At 46.0% G+C, this 18,714-nt stretch overlaps 1 protein-coding gene across 7 annotated transcripts in view; it reads right to left on the bottom strand.

Annotated features, from left to right (window-relative positions):
* The window catches only part of CACNA1E (calcium voltage-gated channel subunit alpha1 E), a 496,128-nt gene that overhangs the window by 14,214 nt on the left and 463,200 nt on the right, over positions 1–18,714 (bottom strand). For 5 of the 7 annotated variants that reach the window (XM_017524463.2, XM_017524471.2, XM_017524467.2 and 2 more), the window contains 5 exons: positions 17,720–17,785; positions 12,903–12,994; positions 12,052–12,217; positions 7,414–7,541; positions 2,130–2,226 (listed from right to left, as the gene is read on the bottom strand). In XM_017524463.2, the coding sequence (XP_017379952.2) occupies positions 2,130–2,226; positions 7,414–7,541; positions 12,052–12,217; positions 12,903–12,994; positions 17,720–17,785 (549 nt within the window). Of the gene's footprint in view, positions 1–2,129; positions 2,227–4,073; positions 4,171–7,413; positions 7,542–12,051; positions 12,218–12,902; positions 12,995–17,719; positions 17,786–18,714 lie in introns of all 7 variants that reach the window. The other 2 variants (XM_017524464.2, XM_017524474.2) reach the window with 1 other exon arrangement.

Here is an 18,714-nt window from a genome sequence, read left to right as displayed (position 1 = left end):
AAAAAAAAAAAAAAAAAAAAAAAAAAAAAAAAAAAAAAAAAAAAAAAAAAAAAAAAAAAAAAAGACACCTCAGTGAGAAAGGATAAAAAGGCCAGAGGTCAAATGCACAGACAAAAAAGAAGGGCAAGGATCCCCATCCCCTACCCCAGTCCTTCTCTCCCTGCTTCTCACTTAAGGCTCATTTGATGCGGGGTTTTTTTTCCCCACTGAGGGAATGATGCCAAATTCCAAAGGGAAAGGACTTCCCTAATCATTCTGTAGGGCTCCCCTATGGAGTCCTAAGAATGTCTTTGAAGGAGATGGGAAGTGATATCTAAAAGAAGAGGCTCAAGGAGAGGAGTCAGCTCTGGGAGGTGGCTCCATTCCCTGTTCAAGGCTGCTCCATATTTCCACTTGTCCCATGAGTACCCCCAGAAACTCACACGGAAATATAGTGAGAAATGAGATTTTGCTTTGCTTATCTGACTTGAAAGATGCATCCTGGTGCCCCCTTTTTGAGTCTTTAATAGATGAAATTTGCCAGCACATGACTGAACATGCATAAGTTCAACTTATCTAAAGGGTGAGGTGGAGCAGGATGGATAAAGGGGAGAGTGCAAACAGGCTCTGGGGTAGGAGGATGGGGACAGCAGAGAAGAGAACAAGAGAAGGGTGGCTCAGGCAGGAGCAGAGTGGGCAGGCCTTGTTCCCCTCACCCAAAGAAAGGATCACATTGAAATGGCCAAATCCACTTTCCAGAGAGTATCTTGCTTTTGGAGTTCTTTAACTTTTCCTCCAATCCCTGCTCCCCTTCTCCCACCAAGCTGCATCCCGGAAGTACAAATTCAAGGCCACATTCCACCACCTGGTACTTTTGGATGTGGCCATCGTGAGCAAAAAGGATGCCAGCCCCTAAGCTGTGTAGGAGGAGCCATGTACTGGGGGAATGAGGGTGCCTAACAGCCATGTTCCAGTGAGATGCTCTCTGCAGCCATACAACCTGAGGTAGCAGCAGGAGAAGGTCCTCTGGCAGAACCACCAGCCTGGCAGGGAGGGAAGTACCTCTTCCCAAAGAAGGGTGTCTAGCGTTCCACTGTGGCATCCTGCCTAAAGCTGATGCCACAGGGTGTCTTAGAGTGGAAAGCCAGTTTGTTTGGATTTGAGTTCCATCTCTCTCCCACTTTTTTAAACTTCTAGAGAAGTGGAAGCATTACTATGATGTGTTCCTAGGTGAATAAAAGAGCTCCAGAGTTCTGGGTCAGTATAAACAGCAAAGGGGAACTAACTGTAACTATTACTATTGGGTGGCAAAACTGCTCATGACCAAAAGCTATGAGCACCCTAATGGCAAGTGACTCCCAGTGCACAATCATCTCAAAGTGGCAAGCCACGGGGGAATCCCATAACTCCGGGCCAGGCCCCATAACTATGTCATGCCTGTAAGGCCAACTTAATGCTGAATACAATTTATGCCCATTATTTCCCTTCCTTTCGAGTATTTCCAAGAGAACTGGGTAGCCGGGCTAATGGGATGATAGAGCTGCATTCCTTAGTTTATCACAGGATGGAAGACACGTTCCTCTTTTCTTCTTATACCTAGAAGGAACCTGTGCCATTCTTATGTCATGGGTGAAAACATTTGTTAAGAGTTTTCCTCTCTCCTAAAAATTTCTTGTTTAAAGGAATTTTCTTTTCTCCTAACAATTCCATGTTTAAAGGAATTTCGGTGTGATTTCCTTAATTAATCTGATTGAAGATACTTCTTTGCACTGATATATGAGCACTGATAGCTGCTTTGCTGTAGGCTTCCTTCTTGCCCATCTATGCCATCCCACAGGCCACCACTCTGCCTCCTCTAAAAGGAAACATACCACTTAGCACACTGCTTGTCAGGTCACTCACTCACAAGAAGCCACACAGTTGTAGAAACACAAAATATCACACAAAAAATCATGGTGAATAGTATTGAAAACCATTCCTTGAATCATCTCATGGGAACCTTCCTGACTCCTGAGTCTCATCATGCCTTTCCTTTTTAGTGCCCTCCTCCGCCTCCCCAGCCTGGCTTCCTCCCCATGTTCTGGCCTCCCCACAACTAGATCCCATTTCCTGTTGGTCTCTAGCCCAGAACAAAGGAAGGGGTGGTCTACCTTATATGCCACTTTGGAGGGACATCTCTTGCCGAGGCCTAGCGGAGGTGACATGAGAGTCAGCATTTCATACATCTCAGTGTAATGGATGCGGCCACTGCTCATGGAGGGTGGTGAGTTGGGATGGGGTGGGTTAGCGGGGCAGGGGGGCGGCAGGGAAAGGAGAAGGATGCAGACAGGTAGGAGAACAGGCATTCCCAGAGAGCAAAAACAAACAAAATACAGAAAACAGGAGAAGAAAAACAAAACAAAATGGACAAACGGGAAAAGAATAGGAAACCTGTTAATCAAGGCAAATCGTAGACATGACTCCATCCTGGTGCTGTTTATATCACGCCCCACACAGACCCGGGAACACTGGTGGCAACCTTCGGTCCCTCTGACTCTCCTCGGGAACGGTCACAGGGACTCATTTTCTCCTCGATTAGTATTCCCCTGACTTCCCTGTTTACTTCATCCCTCCCCAGTACAACACAGCTTATTTTCAATTCCCAGGGCTGTGTGTGAGCGGTATAAACCAGATAGACGGTGCTCCAGCCGTGGGTTGGAGTTTCTGACCCCGGCTGGGGCGCTGGCCTGGAAGTCAGGCTGTTCTCCTCTGAACCCACAGGCGGAACGCCGTGTATCCCCCCTCTGTGGTGTGTGTGCAGCAGGAGGCGGCGTCTTGCGCTGGAGGTGGTGGGCTGTGCTTGCTGCTCAGAGTTGACCCCGTTGCTTCCACCTGGCTCTGTGGACAAGACTGCTCTTTATTCCCCAGCATGTGCCAGGTCGATGGCATGCTGGGGACAGAAAAAACAAAACCAGGAGGAGGAAGAGCATCTTGCATGCCATGCTGCCCTCCCCAGCTCTCCCACATGCGGCTGCGGGTTTCACCAGGGTGGAGTTTAAAGAGTCTCAGCAGAGGGAGCTGTCCAGCCTCCTGAGAATGGAATCACTGTGTCACCATCCCAGGCCGGCTCTATCCCATCGTCCAGGCTGGCATCCTTCCTGAGCCTAGGTCTTCTTCCAGCTGCCTGGGCAGTGCTATGCCCCAGGGAACCTATGCCTCCCTCCACTTGCACCAGGAGAGGGTTTCTTACCTAGCAGGCTTGGCCTTAGACAGGGGCTTAGGAGAGCCACTGGGATATGGAGTTCCCAGGGTATGGCGGAGTTGAACAGGGAGGTCTGCTCACTCCTGAACAATATCCTCAGTCTGACAAGAAGTGACTTGGAAATTATGACAGTGCCCTCAGATCCCTCACAGAAACCCATGGCAGGTCTAAGGCAGGGACTCTGCTGAGTAGCGCTTCATTGACTGTGATCTTCCCAGACCCTCTGAGCGATTACTACCTTCTTCACACAGCACCAAATCCACGCCTCTCTTATACACTCTCACCTCTTGCCCTAATTCTTTGTTTCTCAGCCCTTCTATCCTATAGCTTTCATAGTCATTCTGACCAGACCATCCAGGAGCTGGGAGGGTGAGATCACCAGGACCACACTCCATACGTTACACAGGGGATGATGATGCTACTTTGCTTAAATGAGGCTTCTCTGTCTCCAGTGAAAAGAAGCCAGAACTCTTTGCCAGATTAAAAACATTTCTGCATTCTATAGAGAAAGAAGAGGTTCCTCTGGTTCACTGTGCAGACTAAGGTAGACCTGTGTGTGTGTGTGTGTATACATGTACATACAAACACATACATGAGTGTGTGCATCTGAAGAAGAAAGGGATCACATTGGTCTTCATATGAAGTTCTTAACTCTTCTGCCTTTTCCCCAAAATATACCCTTCTGCTTACATAACAGCTGCTGGTTCTGGAAGGGTTTGGACCTCTTTAAACTCAAAGGAAAGCAACATGAAGGTTCCCTCATGTGGCGCAGTGGTGGTGGAGCAGAGGACAGAGAGGAGGGGTTAGATGTTGCATCCCACGGCAGGTCATGGCTGGGGACTGGGAGGCAAACCTTGCAAGCCACCCTGTAGGGGCAGTTCTCTCCCAGGCCCAGAGGAGGCGAGATCACCCGCACTAATTTGTACATATCCTTATACGGGATCCTGCCGCTGTAAAGGAAGCACAGGTGGGTTAATAGGACACTCGGAGAAGGGTGGGAAAGAAATGACAGCTTAGTCATGAAGAGGATGGCTGAAAGAGGTCAGAGCAGCTTCTTTCCTTGGGCCTGGAAAAGCCAGACCAGGAGAGACTGAAAACAGTAAGCACCAGAGAACCATTACCTTGCCAAACTGCACTGCTGCAATTTTCTAAGGAAATCGGAGCCCAGCCAATGCCAAAGGGAACTGCCTACTGACCAAGAGCACCCCGTGATACCTATCTGGCCCATACCTGGCCAGATGCAGACACAGCCCTGGCTCTAGCTAGGCTTCTAGCAACAAAGCCTGCCAATTCACAAAAGACTCGGACCGCTGTCCAGGGCAGACGCCAGGCTGCCTTGAAGTGGACTGCAGAGCTGTTTGCTTTCCACAGACACTGATTACAGTCAGTTACTCAGACCCGCTTGTCAGGGGCAGTGAGAAGTCAGCGGCTTTCTGCAGTCTGGAAGAGACAAATTTCCCATTAGGCTAATTAGCAAGGAGCACAGTTGGCATGAGGGAAATCACAAAGGGCTTTGCTTCTCTTTGTGACAGATTTTTCTGCGTTCAGCTTGGGCAAGTCTTCTCTACTCGGTAGGAGCCTGCTGAGGTCTGTGTTCAGGGAACAGCCAGGAAGGAAGCCATGGACACTGCCCCCCCCCCAATCCCCTTCTTGCCACCCAGCCCCCTTCCTGCCACCCAGCCCACAGCAGCTTGGCTGGAGCCAGCCAGAATTCTAGGAACCACATGACCTATCTTACCAACCCTTTCCCCAGGAGCCCCCTAGAAAGTTCTGGACTCCTATGGAAGGGATGGAATTAACGATGATGAATTTTCAGTGGCCACAGCATCTTCTCTGTCAGGGGCCAGAAAAAGAAGCTACACCCAGGGATTTGCAGGTCTGTATACGCCCTGACACAGACCAGGGTTTCCACTGGAAATGATAAACACAGCATCTTCACCTCTGTGCATTCAGTCCTTGCTGGCAGCCACGTGGAGGCTGCTGCTGCAGTCCAGCTTCACTCTTGCTGGGCTCTTTGAGATTTCGTGGTTAATTCCTCCTGTTCTTCCAGAGAGCAGCTCATCAGTACCTCCAAGTCTCTCAACTCTTGAGAGGACGTAATTTAGCCAGGTGTTCTTCCATTTTGCCTTAGTGAGATTGGGAAGCAGCTGGGTTGGGAGTGGCTATAGACTCATGTTTTTTTTGCAACTGGTATCAATCCTCCTTTTGAAGATGTTGGCTCACGTGACTTTTGTTAGTCTTCCTTGCCCATCTTATAAAGAAAGCCAACCAAACTCTAACTAGAATGAGTTACACTGTGAACTTCAAAGCACACAGAAGAGATTCTTTGTCTTTTTGTTTTTTCCCAGTCCACATGTCTGAGTCTCATGATTCATCCTCATGGAACCATTTCTTCCCAGCAACTGGAATGAGTAGGGTGGAACATGTTTTATACACATTGCCTTTGGATCCCAAGATAAGTGAAACCACAGGAAGCTGGGGTTTCTGGGAGCGAAGGATACCTGAGTGAGCCCAGATGAACAATGGACTCTTTTGCTCACAGCTGGTTTCTCCTCTTGGGTGAGTAAAGAAGTCCCTTCTTAGGCTCCCAGTCCCATAGATATCCATGGTTACAGGGGCCGATTTTCCAGACATTCCAAGTAGCATTCCTGTGTGGTTATCACCAATTGTAATAACAGTTACACACATGATTTAATGTCATCCTCACAACCACCTTGCAACGTATGTAGGTATCACGGTTGCCATTTTACAGGTAAAGAAGCCCAGAGTGGCTACATGATTTGTCCAAGGCCATGGAGCTGAAGACACGCAGTCCTGGCTGCACCCTCCTCTAACACACTGCCCATCGCTTTCTAAGAGCTATTTACTAGAGAGTAAGACCAAAAAGGAAAAACTGTTGCTCAATCATTGTAATAGGAATGGATTTAGATAACTGTACCCTGTCATTAATTGCTGAAGGAAAGAATTCAGATTCACCCTTCAAGTCTGTAAAACAGTAACTCAAGTTCAACAGCCTCACCAGAGGATAGATTTTTGGGAGAAGTCTCTGATTATGAAGGGGGTTCCAGGTGGAAGCAACTTGGTCCACGCCTGTGAAGGATAATATTTCTTGTAGTATTTTTCAGAGGGGGACCAGAATGGATAGAAGATTGGTGAGTTAAGACCCAAAAGCTAAAATGACCTGGAATTGAACAGATCCTTTGGAGTCAGCATTCATAGAACTCTCACCTTGTCCTCAATCATGAGGGCCAAAATGCTGCCTTTATACTCTAAAGCAGGGATTAGCAAACGTTTTTGGCAGTAATTTTTTTAACATTATAGGTTGGCGCAAAAGTAATTGCAAAAACCGCAATTACTTTTGCACCAACCTAACATTTCTATAGTAAATACTTTAAAATTTGAGGGCCATACTATCTCTGTCACAATCACTCACCTCTTCCTTGCAGTATGTAAGCAGCCAGAGACAATACATAAATGAATGGTTGAGCCGTGTTCCAATAAAACTTTATTTGCAAAAACAGACGGGGCTGAATTTCACCCATGGGATATAGTTTGCCAATCCTTGCTCTAGAGCCTAGAAGGCACACCATCACCTCACAACTACTAAACAGCAAAAGAGACAGTAAAGAGGTTATCTTCTCCAATTCCTACCATTTAATTTAGTTCCATGTAGTAAAAGTCCACAAATGTTTAAGGGAGCAGTTGGAAGAAAAACTTGTTTGGTTTTTTTAAAAAGAATAATTTGAGAGTTATATCCAACTGTATGTGTGAGAGGAATGAGAAAGAGAAAACACTCATAGTCACTGATCATGGCGGCCAGATGTCCAGCTGGCCAAAAACCCTTAACCCCCCTGGTAACAAAGAAGTCCCCTAATCATTGGCAGAAAAAGGAAAGATTATTAGAAACTCCTCTTGGGATTGAACTCAAATAATCTAAGGTAAGGACTGGGTGATGAGACCAGTCCAGAAAGGGAAGAGCCTGTCACAGAAGGAAAGAGAGGGGAAAGAAGGAGACAGAAGACTTTGGTGATCAGCTTGATACCAGAGCCTCTTCCATGGGCCACAATCAAGAGGAATCTCCTTTCCTTCTGTAACGGGCAGGCATTTAGGTGGCTCCAATTCCAACCTCTTCCCTGGGAACTCCAGAGACCTTTGCTCTGGGCCCTGCTGGAGTGGCCAAGGGGCCTACGCACCATGCTGCTCGGTCATATTCTGCCCAGACACGGACGAACTCGTCCAAGTGGTGAGGCCCCAGGATGGAGGAGTCCCGAGTCAGGTACTCAAAGTTGTCCATGATGACGGCCACGAACAGGTTGAGCATCTGAAGAGCAAGGGGAAGAACAGGGGTTAGGGGAAACCCAAAGCAGAGCCCAGGAAGCAGAAAAACAGGCTTTAGGGTGAAGAAAAGAATTCAAAAGTTTGTAGGACACGACTGATCTTGCTGAATGCAACACGTTTTCGTTATCTGTACCATGCATTTCATTGTGTGGGCATTCTTTACATTTCTATGCCACTTCATATTTGCAGAGTACCCCAGTAACTTTTATCATTTATTTAATTGTTACTGTGGCAGCAGAGGGAACAGCAGCAACTACAACATTCTTGAGGGCTAGAGGAAGTCAAGGCCAGATGCCAACCTTCCCTCCCCAGCCTCCTCCTCCGTTCTTGCTCCACAAAAGCAGCCCAAAGAACAACTGTTAACATGTCTTCGAGCCGACAGCATGGCCTACTGCTGTGATGACTTTAAGCTGCTGTTGGCTTTTAAGCACCTTCTAAGTCCCTACTCTCCCACTTAATTTGTTTAGCCAGCCTTTACTGTGCACCTACTATGTTCCAGAGATTTGGGTGCCAGAGATGTGAGATAAGAAAGTTCTTGTCCAGAGGTATATTCCCATGCCTAGCACAAGGCTTACAGCACAGCAGGGCTTCACTAGATGTGGTTACGTGAATGCTCTTCAAGACTTATTTGGTACTTAGGAGGGGCTGTGATGTAATGGAAACATACAAATGTTAAGAGCCATGAAAGAAGCATGTTCAGGTTGCAGTGGGGACAGAAAGGCGTATGAAGGCAACTTCTGGCTGAAGAAAAAATGTATAAGAGTGTGGATGCTTGAGTACTGTTCACCAGATAGACATGGGCATGGAGGAGGGTGTTTTAGCAAAGGAGCCAGCCCAGAGGTATCCAGGGATAGGGAATGGCCAGGCATCTGCAAGGAGGGTGGAGCAGCTGGGCCCGAGTGCCAGATCACAGAAGCATCTCAAACTGAGCTAAAGCGTCTAGACCAGGACCGGTGAACTGGTCAGGTAGGAAATATTTTAGGCTCTGCAGGCTGTGCGGTCTCTGCCGTAACTATTCAGTTTTGCTGTTGTAGCACCAGACAGACCATTTGTATACAAATGAACACAGCTGTGTTCTGGTAAAGCTTTGTTTATGGACACATGTAATTTCCACATGTCATGAAGCATCATTCATCTTTTGTTTTCTTTCCTCAACCATTTAAGAATATAAAAGCCATTATTTCACAGGCCATACAGAAACAGGTGGGAAACCTGATTTGTCCCATGGGCTATAGTTTGCCAGCTGCAGATCTAGACCATTCTGTAGGCAACAGAAACTACTCAAGGGTGGGAACCCAAGGGAGGGTGTTGCGGGACTCCTGCATCTACCAGGGGCAAGATGACAGCACAGACTGGAGTAGAGAGTTAACGAAGGTGGAACCGACAGGGCTTGATGGCCACAGTCAACAGCACTGTCTCTTTGTTTCCTGGCTGCCCCACACACCCATTCACTGTATTTCTGGTCCAGGTTCTTGCCTGTTCCCAGTTAGTGAGATTCAATGGGATGCCCTCCTGTGACCCAGGCCTCAACTAGTCATTAAATCCCATTTCCCTGGGCACAGTGGTCGGTGATCCCATCAAAACCGATAATATGGTATTGAACCTTCTGGGCAAAAGAGTTGTTTTTCCTGTTGCTCTTAAATGTATGAAAATGTGATGTCTAGAGCTGCCACCACGGCCATCTTGAGACATGATATTTGTACTCACAGGGATGCAGCAGGGTGGAGGCAGAGATCTGTAAATAGAGAGAAACCTGGACCTGATGATATCATCTGAGCCCCATATCAAGCCTGCTCTGCCCCAGGACTCCTCATTTACAGGAGCCTGTAAAATCTCACTTTACTTAACCTGGACTTGGCTGGGCTTATTGTCTCTTATAAGCGAAAGGGTCCTGCCTGATAGATACCAACTGGCAGAAGAGCAGGAGTCTCCATTGTGGACCCCCAGGTAAAGCGGCCAGGTGCACAGAGGTGCCAGATATGCAGACAGGGTGTACAGGATAAGGAGACAGTGTGGAGGAAGGACACGGTTGGAGTCTCTCTACAATACGGAGAGACTGCTGGTCACACCTAACAACCAGACTCCTCTCTTCCTTCCTTTCTCCTGCTGCCTAGAGTATAAATGGATGGCTGGAGGTCTAGGTGTCTTCTCTTCCATGAGGATGAGGGACACACCAGAGGTGACACAGCTTTCAAAGCAGGAGTAGGTCTGGGGCCCCAACACCCCTGTGGAGCCACCGTGACCAGACTGCCTGCCTTCCTCCAGGCTTCATGGATGTGGAAGGGAAATCAGCATTCCTCCTGGTTAAGCTGCTGTTATGTGGATATTTCTGTCTCATGCAGGTGAATCTAATTCCAGCATGGGCCTATCATTCTGTTTCTGAGGTTGGAGCCACAGTGAATTGGCTCAACCACTGCCTGGGTTATAAAGGGTTTTCCATGTATCCACACATTTCTTTTGTACTCTTTTCAGGGTACCTATTATTAATGTGAACAAAAACTATTAGCATTGTTACTGCTTTTCATTTGTACAGTCATTAAGAGTGTAGTGTGTGGAGTCACAGCTATTACTTGTTTTTATGCTTGCTCCAACTCTCTGTGAGGCAGGTTTAGTTACCATCACCCATCAAGGACAGAATTCTTTGGATTCATGTTTGTATTCTTAGCTTCCAGCATGAGGCCTGGGACACATGGTGGGGGTATCAGTAAATAGCTGTGGAGTGAATGGTTTGAGTTGAGAAGCTGTGTGACTTGTCCAAGGTCACAAAGTCAGTCTCATATGGAGCCGAGACCTGAAAGCGGATCATCTCATCCTGAATATAGCCTCATTAAAAATAACATTAATGTGAATTATGCAGCACCCTCTGTCTCAAAATTCCAAAAGTACCTTTATGGTCTTTAATTAATTTCCAGTTATATCTTTGGTTTCTTTTAAATATTTATTATGAAACACTTAAACCATGTAAGATAAAACTGAGATGTCCACATGCCCTTCTGTCTGTTCCATTCCACCCTAGCAGTGAGCATCGACTCCTGGAAGCCGGAAGCTGTGAGCCAGTTTCACCCCTTGACTACTGGTGACTGATGGATGGGCCTTGCTGAGCGTGAACCTCACAATGGCCACTCAGTAAAAATGTGCTGAAGATGTGAATCAATGGAAAACTCCCATGATAGCATTATTCTAAATTTCAGGGGTTTTTTCTTTATACATTATACTTCCATATTGATACAGTTGTGTATTCTTTTTACTGAAAAACCTTTCACATACATAAGAAGGAAGTGTATTAAAACATGTGGGTCAGTTCATTGTGTATATAACGCTCCTATTATTAAGTCATTTTTTTCTCCTATTTTATAGAGGCTATAAAAGGGAAAGTGTCTTGGCCAAGGCCAGCAGTGGAACAAAGCCAAGACCACTACATGGGCTGCCCATGACTCCCGCTAGCTCACTCCCTGCCACACTGACCTACAGGCAACACTTCATGGTCTCTCTGTGGCCCACCCCCCGCTCACTGGCGACCTGGATATGTGGGAAGTTTCAGTCCCCTTGGGGTCACTTGAAAGAGGTAGTAAGGCCTGGACCTAAGACAATTAACGCACTTTTCAATGCGTGGCCAGAAAGTGACCACTTTTCAGTGGCATCGCTGTTTTAGTTTTAGGTTTTTGTACAGCCAGTGGTATTAGCAGTGAAGCTGGGCTGAAGAATTTCAGAGTGACCAGAAACACTAAACTGACCCTTTGTTCATTCATTTATGCTGTTTATCATTCCTTGTCTGATATGCAGGCCAGAGGTTTCTGGGTGTGGGTGTGCTGAGTCGTGCTTTCTCCAAAAGAGACTTAAGAGGCACCTAGGGCTTCTCACCACTTATAGGTGGGTGCTCCACCTATCCTACTCAATATTTACTGACACCCAAAGCAATCAAGCAATCATATCTTTTCTCATCTATCAAGCTGGTCCATAATCATCAAATGTAATAACATTACAAGTTAAGAGAGAACCACATTTATTCCATTATCATCATTCTACTCTTATCAATGCTATAACCTTACATTTTTCAACGTACCTTTTCTCAAGCAGTTAAAGAGAAGATATTCATAGCCCTACTTAAAAGATAAAGCACCTGAGGCATGACAAAGAAAGGATTTACTCTGAGTGTCCACTGGTTCAGCATGAAGCTCAATGCACTGAAATATGCTCACCTTTCCTTTCCACAACAACCTTTCCCTAGAAGCAGCAAAGACTTTTCTCAACCACTGGAAGTCACCCACCCAGGAGTCTGACAGGCACTCTAATCTCCAAGAGTTCTCCACCGGAGGCTCTAGCTCTTAACATGGGCATGAGTGTGAGTGTGCATGGTGGGGCAGTGGAGAGAGGGGAGGAGGAGGGGAGGAAAGCACGAACATACACTGAAGCAAACATCTCCTATTTATCAGAAGGGTTGGGAGTAGGAAGGGATGGGCCACATCTCAAGGCAAGAGCACACCATTGCTCACCAAGAAGGAGCAGAAGAAGATGAAGGAGACAAAGTACACGTAGGCCAGATCGGTGCCACAGCGCTCGTTCTCATTCTGCCCTGATGGTGCGGTGGTGTCTGGCTCACAGCCCTTCTCCCCGAGGCAGGACAGCATGATCTCCTGCCAGGCCTCACCTGTGGCACTCCTGAGCCCGAGAGACATCGTGGTTAGCAGGAGCGGGTCTGCAGATCCTATCACATCCTTGGTCCTCCTTCCCAACTCCCCCATCCCTTCTCTTGGCCTAGGCCCAACAGAATCCCTTGTTACCCAGTTGGCCCTCTCTAGTGCTTTCCATGCAGAGATAAAGAGTGCCACTGAGGTCTCTTTTGGGTTCTGCTACCCCATCCACTGCCTCTCCATCTTCTGTGGGGTCTCTGCTACTAGTCATGGGATACTCTAAGACCCCACATAAACCTGGTTATCCGAAGTTTCTGCTCTTAAGTGGAATTTGGTCTGCAGACACTGTCCTCACATCCCCCCTCCCAAACCCTTGCAGGCCATGGTGAAGTTAAAATTTGCAAATTAACTGCTGAGCCAAAGTAGTTAATTGATGCAATTTTCTCCCACCCAAGTATTTACCAGACCCAACCCTGCTTAGCTTCCAAGATCAGACAAGATCAGGCACATTCATGGTAGTATGGCTGTAGACAAGACAAACCTTTCTAATGTTGTAGGGGCAGTTTGGCAAAGGCACTGCCCATTCCCCCTTCTACTGACAGGAGCAAAGGAAGCAGAATAAAGATGCAAGGGGGAATGAGAGGAACAGGCAGACCACCTCTCTCTCCCTCCATCAGGAGAACTCCAGCTACAACAGTTACGCATCCAGGTACCTGAACAGCAGCATTAGGGACCCAAAGAAACTCCGGAAGTTGTTGTGCCGGTTGATGTGACTCTCCTCATCTAATTTTATGTTTCCAAATACCTTAAGGAGAGAAACAACAGAAAACAATGAGCATTACCGAGCTGTGTGATGCGTCCAGCACATGGGGGTTGGTGAAGCCACGTGCATGGCTTTCTGATAACCTACCCCTGGAGCAGACAACTCAGACCCAGAGAGCTGCCAGACACTGTGCTCTGCGCTGATCCATAAGAATAATTATCCTCCACTGCTCCAGTGCCGCAAGGGGGACCCAAGCAGCAAGGTCCGAGCATAACGTAGATTACAAGCTCTTTTGAAGTCATTCTGCCTGTACATAGTTCCTCCCGCTCTAATCTGGTCTTTTTATCTCCATGGTACCTGTCACCATGGTACTTAGTCTGTCAAAGACAGTATCTCACAGCAGGACTGCAGGGAAGGAGTTACCCCTTTCTTCCTGTCTCAGGTGGTCATAATGGGAGCATTTGAATTTGCAAGAAGACATCATTTATGATTTGGGCAGATGCTACCCTGGAATTTACAAGCAGTTCAGGTCAGAGAGGGCGTCTCTATCTTCCTTAGATGTGTTTCTATCCAGAAAGTCACATCTTAGAAGGTCTGTATGTCATTAATGTAGAATCCATGACAATGAATACACATATATCGATGTGCATATGTCTACACATGTCCACATGTATTACTCAACAGACCCAAGTCCCATCTAAAAGTGAACATTTATGCAGGAGCTGAAGCAAAGTCCAGTCCAATAGGATGGAGAAAGTCGGACCAACTGGACACTTTGAAAAGGAAAACAGAAAATGGCTTTGGGCAGATTCTGGGTGACAGAGTGATGTTTACTGATCTGCTGCTGGCAACTGAGCTTAGAATGTGATCACTGTGAATATTCCAAAGAGGGAACACTCAGAGATATTTATCCACAGAGACTGAATAATGATGAACTCTCAGACACAGTGCTGTCTGGGGCCGAAGTCAACCCCTCCAGTCTCCAGATGAAAAGGAGGCTTTCACACATATACTCTCCTTCCCAGCCACATTTCAGGTATCAGGACCTGTTCTCACAAGTCAATGCTGGTACTATCGATGGCTTACTGGGTTACTTTTCCAGCCATTTAAGACAATTTTCAGCCTGCAGTGAACATGCTTCAGTTTATCCAATGTATGCTAAATGGAACACATTTTCCCCCTCACAGTTTTTACAATGTGCAATTGAGGAACAATCTCTGCCCCCAGCTATTTTGCTCAGGTAACTCCCACTGACACCTGCTCTGGAAATTTGTTCTCAACGCTGTTTTTCAAAACCCAAATACTACTTGTCTCTCAGGGAGAATGGAGGTGGCAATCGAGGCAGCAGCAGAGAAGAATGGAAAGAGGAGAAGGCAGAGGGCCCCAAAGAGACAAATAGTAGCATTTAAAAAATCCCACCCAAGCAATCAAATCTAGTTAACTCTTGATCCCCCAGGAGGGCACTGACATTTATCCTTGCCCTGTTCACATTTCTGGCCCTCTCCTTTCTTTTTACCCTCTTGGTTTGGAATTCATGATTTATCCCCTGAGTCATCACAGACATACAACTTACAGTGTCTTTTTTTTTCCCTTATGACACTCCTGGAGCTATCATGAGTTGTATTCAGTATGATTTTCTCAAACACCTCATCCAATCACGAATTAATTGGAGAACGCATTGTGATTTTGCACAAAGTATGTGTGTAATAGTCCAAGAAACCAAAGCTATTTTGAATCTAAGATAATTTAAGTCAAGCTGGACGTGGTGGCTCACACCTGTAATCCCAGCACTTTGGGAGGCTGAGGTGAGAACACTGCTTGAGCCCAAGAGATCAAGACCAGCCTGGGTAACACAGTGAGGCCTTATCTCTAAAAAGAAAAAAAAAACAGAAAAAACAACAAAAAAAGATAATTTAAGTCAAAAACGTGTATTGTGAAGGAGGTCTTAAAATTTTTTCAACTTTTCACTTACTCCTTGTCACTAACTTAAATGTCCATCAATAGGGTATGAAAGAGAAAGAAGGGATGCTGAGGCCCCATAGAAAAATCTCACTGGTATAGATTTAAATCCATTTCACTTGGAATCACGGAATGTTAGCACTAGAAGAGACTGGCGAAGGTCTCTAACCAACACCTCCACTGAATTAATGAGGGAGTTATGGTGAAAAGAGATACAGTGATTCACCAAGTTCACACGGTTGTTCAGTGAAGGAGCTGAGGCTGACAATCCTGCTTCCTAACACCATGTAGCCACAGGGCTCTGTCTCATCCCCAGCAAGTTACTCCTTCTTTCTAACTTCTGATTCTTCTACAAAGGTCCCATTTTCCAAGGAGCCTTTGAAAGTTTGGAATAATAATGGTTTTTCTCATAGATACACCCTGTTACTATTTATATCTTTCCAAAAGCTTGTCCCTTGCCCTTTTATTTGTATGAATCCCTCAGTTTTGTTGTGACTATATCAGATACAGTGTCTCTAACAACAAATCAGGTGTCTGCTCCGTGTTTGATGCTAGGTGTCATCATGGATCAAGATAGGGATGGCCAGCTTAAAGCAAGTCAGAGCAGAAATGCCATTCATGCCTCTGTGGAATGCACATAGTGCTCTTATCTTTTGGAAAGAAATCTAAAAGGAATAAGATATTAGACTGTACAGTTACTGTGAAGACTGCAGTTTCATAACTGAACAGCTCCTACCTCCAATGAGAGGGTTAAAAAAAAAAAAAAAAAAAAAAAAAAAAAAAAAAAACTTGTGTTTCCTTGTCTGGTGGGAAGAGAGACGGTACAGAGTTAAGAACATGGCTAGGGAGCAGACAGGGCTGAGCTTACAACTCACCTCTTTCACTTATTGTCTGAGAGCTCGAGCATTTTATAAGTTACTTAACTGTGCTAAGCATCAATGGAGACAATGAAACACATATAAACGTTTTCACATTACTCAGAAACATCAGGCATGTATCTTGCCTGTGCATGCTCGCCCTCTCTTCCTCTCATTCTCTCCCTTTTTCTCCGCCTTCACTCTCTCTCTCTCTCTGCATACATTTGTTACAGTGTCTAGTACACGAAGGAATTTAAATAATGGTGAATAGCATTATCACCATTACCAGAATCAACAGTATTCATACCGGATCAGTATTGGAGATGGTGTTATTCTAGTTTATTTTGTTTGAAGATGAAAAGGGGTAAGAACTATTTTGAGCATGGGCAAAAGGAACTTAATTATATCCAGACAAGAAGAATTATAATGTTCCCAACACAAGTAAGAGATAAACGTTTGAAGTGATGGATACCCCAAATACCCTGATTCGATCATTACGCGTCGTATACAAGCATCAAAATATCGCATGCACCCCAAAAATATCTACAACTATTACATATCAATAAAAAAATAAATTTTGAAAAAACAATTTCATTTAAATCAAGCTTTCGTTTGGCTCTTCAAGAATATTTTAATTCTGGAATCAGATATATTGGAGTTAGACAGGACTTCATGGAAGTTACCAAGCAAATCTGAAACTTCAGCAGGAATTCTGTTTCCAACACTGTCAATATCATCATTAAATTCCTACTGAAATATCCTCAGTGAAGGAGAACTCACTACTTCTCAACCAAGTCTCACACATTTTGACACTTGACATTCTACTGTATTTTTAGAGAACAAAATTACCCAGTAATAAAGAATGAAACCCAGAAGTACTGGCAAGAGGGAAGAGTGAAAGGAAGAGATGTTTCAGAAAGGCTCTGGAAAGGGCTGCAGATACAGCACGGCTGGGACACCCCAGCAGCAGCTCCAGGTGGCAACACAGTTGGGAAGGCAGCCGGCAGGCTCAAGGCAGCCAGACTGCCTGACTGCAGGGGGCTGTCACATAGCTGAAGTTCTGTGCTGGGATCCAGTCACAGTATCTCCAAGTCAGAAAGTCAGCCCTCTGGAGACAAGCAGAAAGCCTGTGTCTCCAACCAGATAGGTTCATGGAATGTGCTGCTGGTTATTTACAGTAGGAGTTCACCCACCACGAACAACCATCATCTTTGAAAGAGGCTTCGGCTTCTTCTGCTTAGCAGGTCTCTGGCTACCTGCATAAATACCTGGGGTGGGAACCTGATCTGCTTCTTAAATTATGAAACTGGACAAAGTGTGGTAAAACAAGGGAACTGTCCAGCAAGTTGCATGGCCTCATTAGCTGGAACGTGGCCCTTGAATCTCCCTAGGAATGAGCAGGCTGCCAGGAACTCTATGAGTTGTTCGCAACGATATGTCTTAGGGCATAAATCTCAGCCAGTCAAGACTGTGTAAGCAGAAGACTCTATGAGACTATATGTGGAGATTTGGTGTCACCACATACAGGAAGAACTAACATCTAACCTCCTTTTAGGCCAAGTCAAAATACCAGAGATCCTGAGAAGAAGATCCACATGAGCTCCCCCCCTCAGTCTCCTGGGGGATCTTTTTGGCTAAGCACAATGGTGTCGTCTTTGCTTTAGTTCTATGGCTGTCACCACAGAGGCCCAGCTACTTATGGTTTAGCACCATGATCTGAAAACCTGAGATGGAGCCCCTGTACCAGACTTTCCTGAATACTTAGGCATGCTAAATGGGGAGCCACTGCACATGTGAAATTCTCAGGGTCACACTGGACAAGACCTCGGGGGAGCACCCTTAGGCAAGAAGGGGTTGAAAGCATCTTCAGGTCTTGCATGCCCAGGTTGCTAAGCCAGAGATTATCTGGGTAACAGCTGTCCCCCACCGGGCCCTTGTTTTACCAGCTCACCTGCATCCCAATGATGGCATAAATGAAGAAAAGCATGGCAATTAAAAGGCAGACGTAAGGGAGGGCCTGGAAGAAAAGCAGAGATAAGATGTTAATCAAAGAAAGGCAGCACCCAAGCTCCACAAACTGCATTCACCAGCAGTTCAGATCCACCAGGAGGCTAATGCAAACAGACGCCTGGGACTCCCTCTTCCCTGGGGCTGTTCCATTTTGAGGTGCAATACTCTCTCAGGTATCCTTGTCCTCTGACAGACAGGTAAACAGCTGGCCAAAGAGAGGTTTACAATTTACCTCTATCAGGAAGATTCACTCACCCATAAGTATAGCCCATATCTAGAAGGAGAGCTGGGAAAACTTCCTGGGCTTGGGGTTCCTCCCACTTGCTATGCAGAAAATGAATAACCTAGTCATTGTAATGCAAATTAAACACTAGGAACCTAGCTTTGGCTTCCAAATCCCCCTTTATTACCCCCTCCCACTCCCATACCCAACGTGGCACCCATAATGAAAAATCTGGAATCAAAGTGAAATGACTGGGGTCTCACTTGTTTGTAAGTTCCTAGAAGGCTCATTCATCTTCTGATGAAACATTATTTCCCAGTGTTTAAGCCTCCTGACGTTTTATTATGTTTCATGCAAAAGCCTGTTAAGTTAGCCACCCAAAAACCCTGCCATGAAGCCATGTGGCACAAAATTCCATACTGTGCATGCTTATTGCTGCTTTGCGATAACATTTTAATTGTAGAGGTCAGGGTCAAGGTAAGGAGATGTGAGGCAGAGAACTACTTGGTGCTGGAGGAGGATGGGGACAGAGGCAGTTTGGATCTGGGGTCAGAGTGGGACACTGTAATTTTGTAGTGATCTCAGTGCTGCCAGAGAAGTCCCTCTTCTTGGCAGACAGTGCTACAAGGAGTCTCCACCCTGTCTTGATTGTGCACACCACGAATCCCAAGAGATCAATTGAGGCTTTCAGACCACATGAGCAGGGCAGAGCT

This window comes from Cebus imitator, unplaced genomic scaffold (assembly GCF_001604975.1).
Source record: "Cebus imitator isolate Cc_AM_T3 unplaced genomic scaffold, Cebus_imitator-1.0 Scaffold33, whole genome shotgun sequence".
Lineage (NCBI taxonomy): Eukaryota > Metazoa > Chordata > Mammalia > Primates > Cebidae > Cebus > Cebus imitator.
The sequence above is the reverse complement of the archived record's forward strand: the minus strand, read 5'-3'. Positions and strand labels throughout refer to the sequence as shown.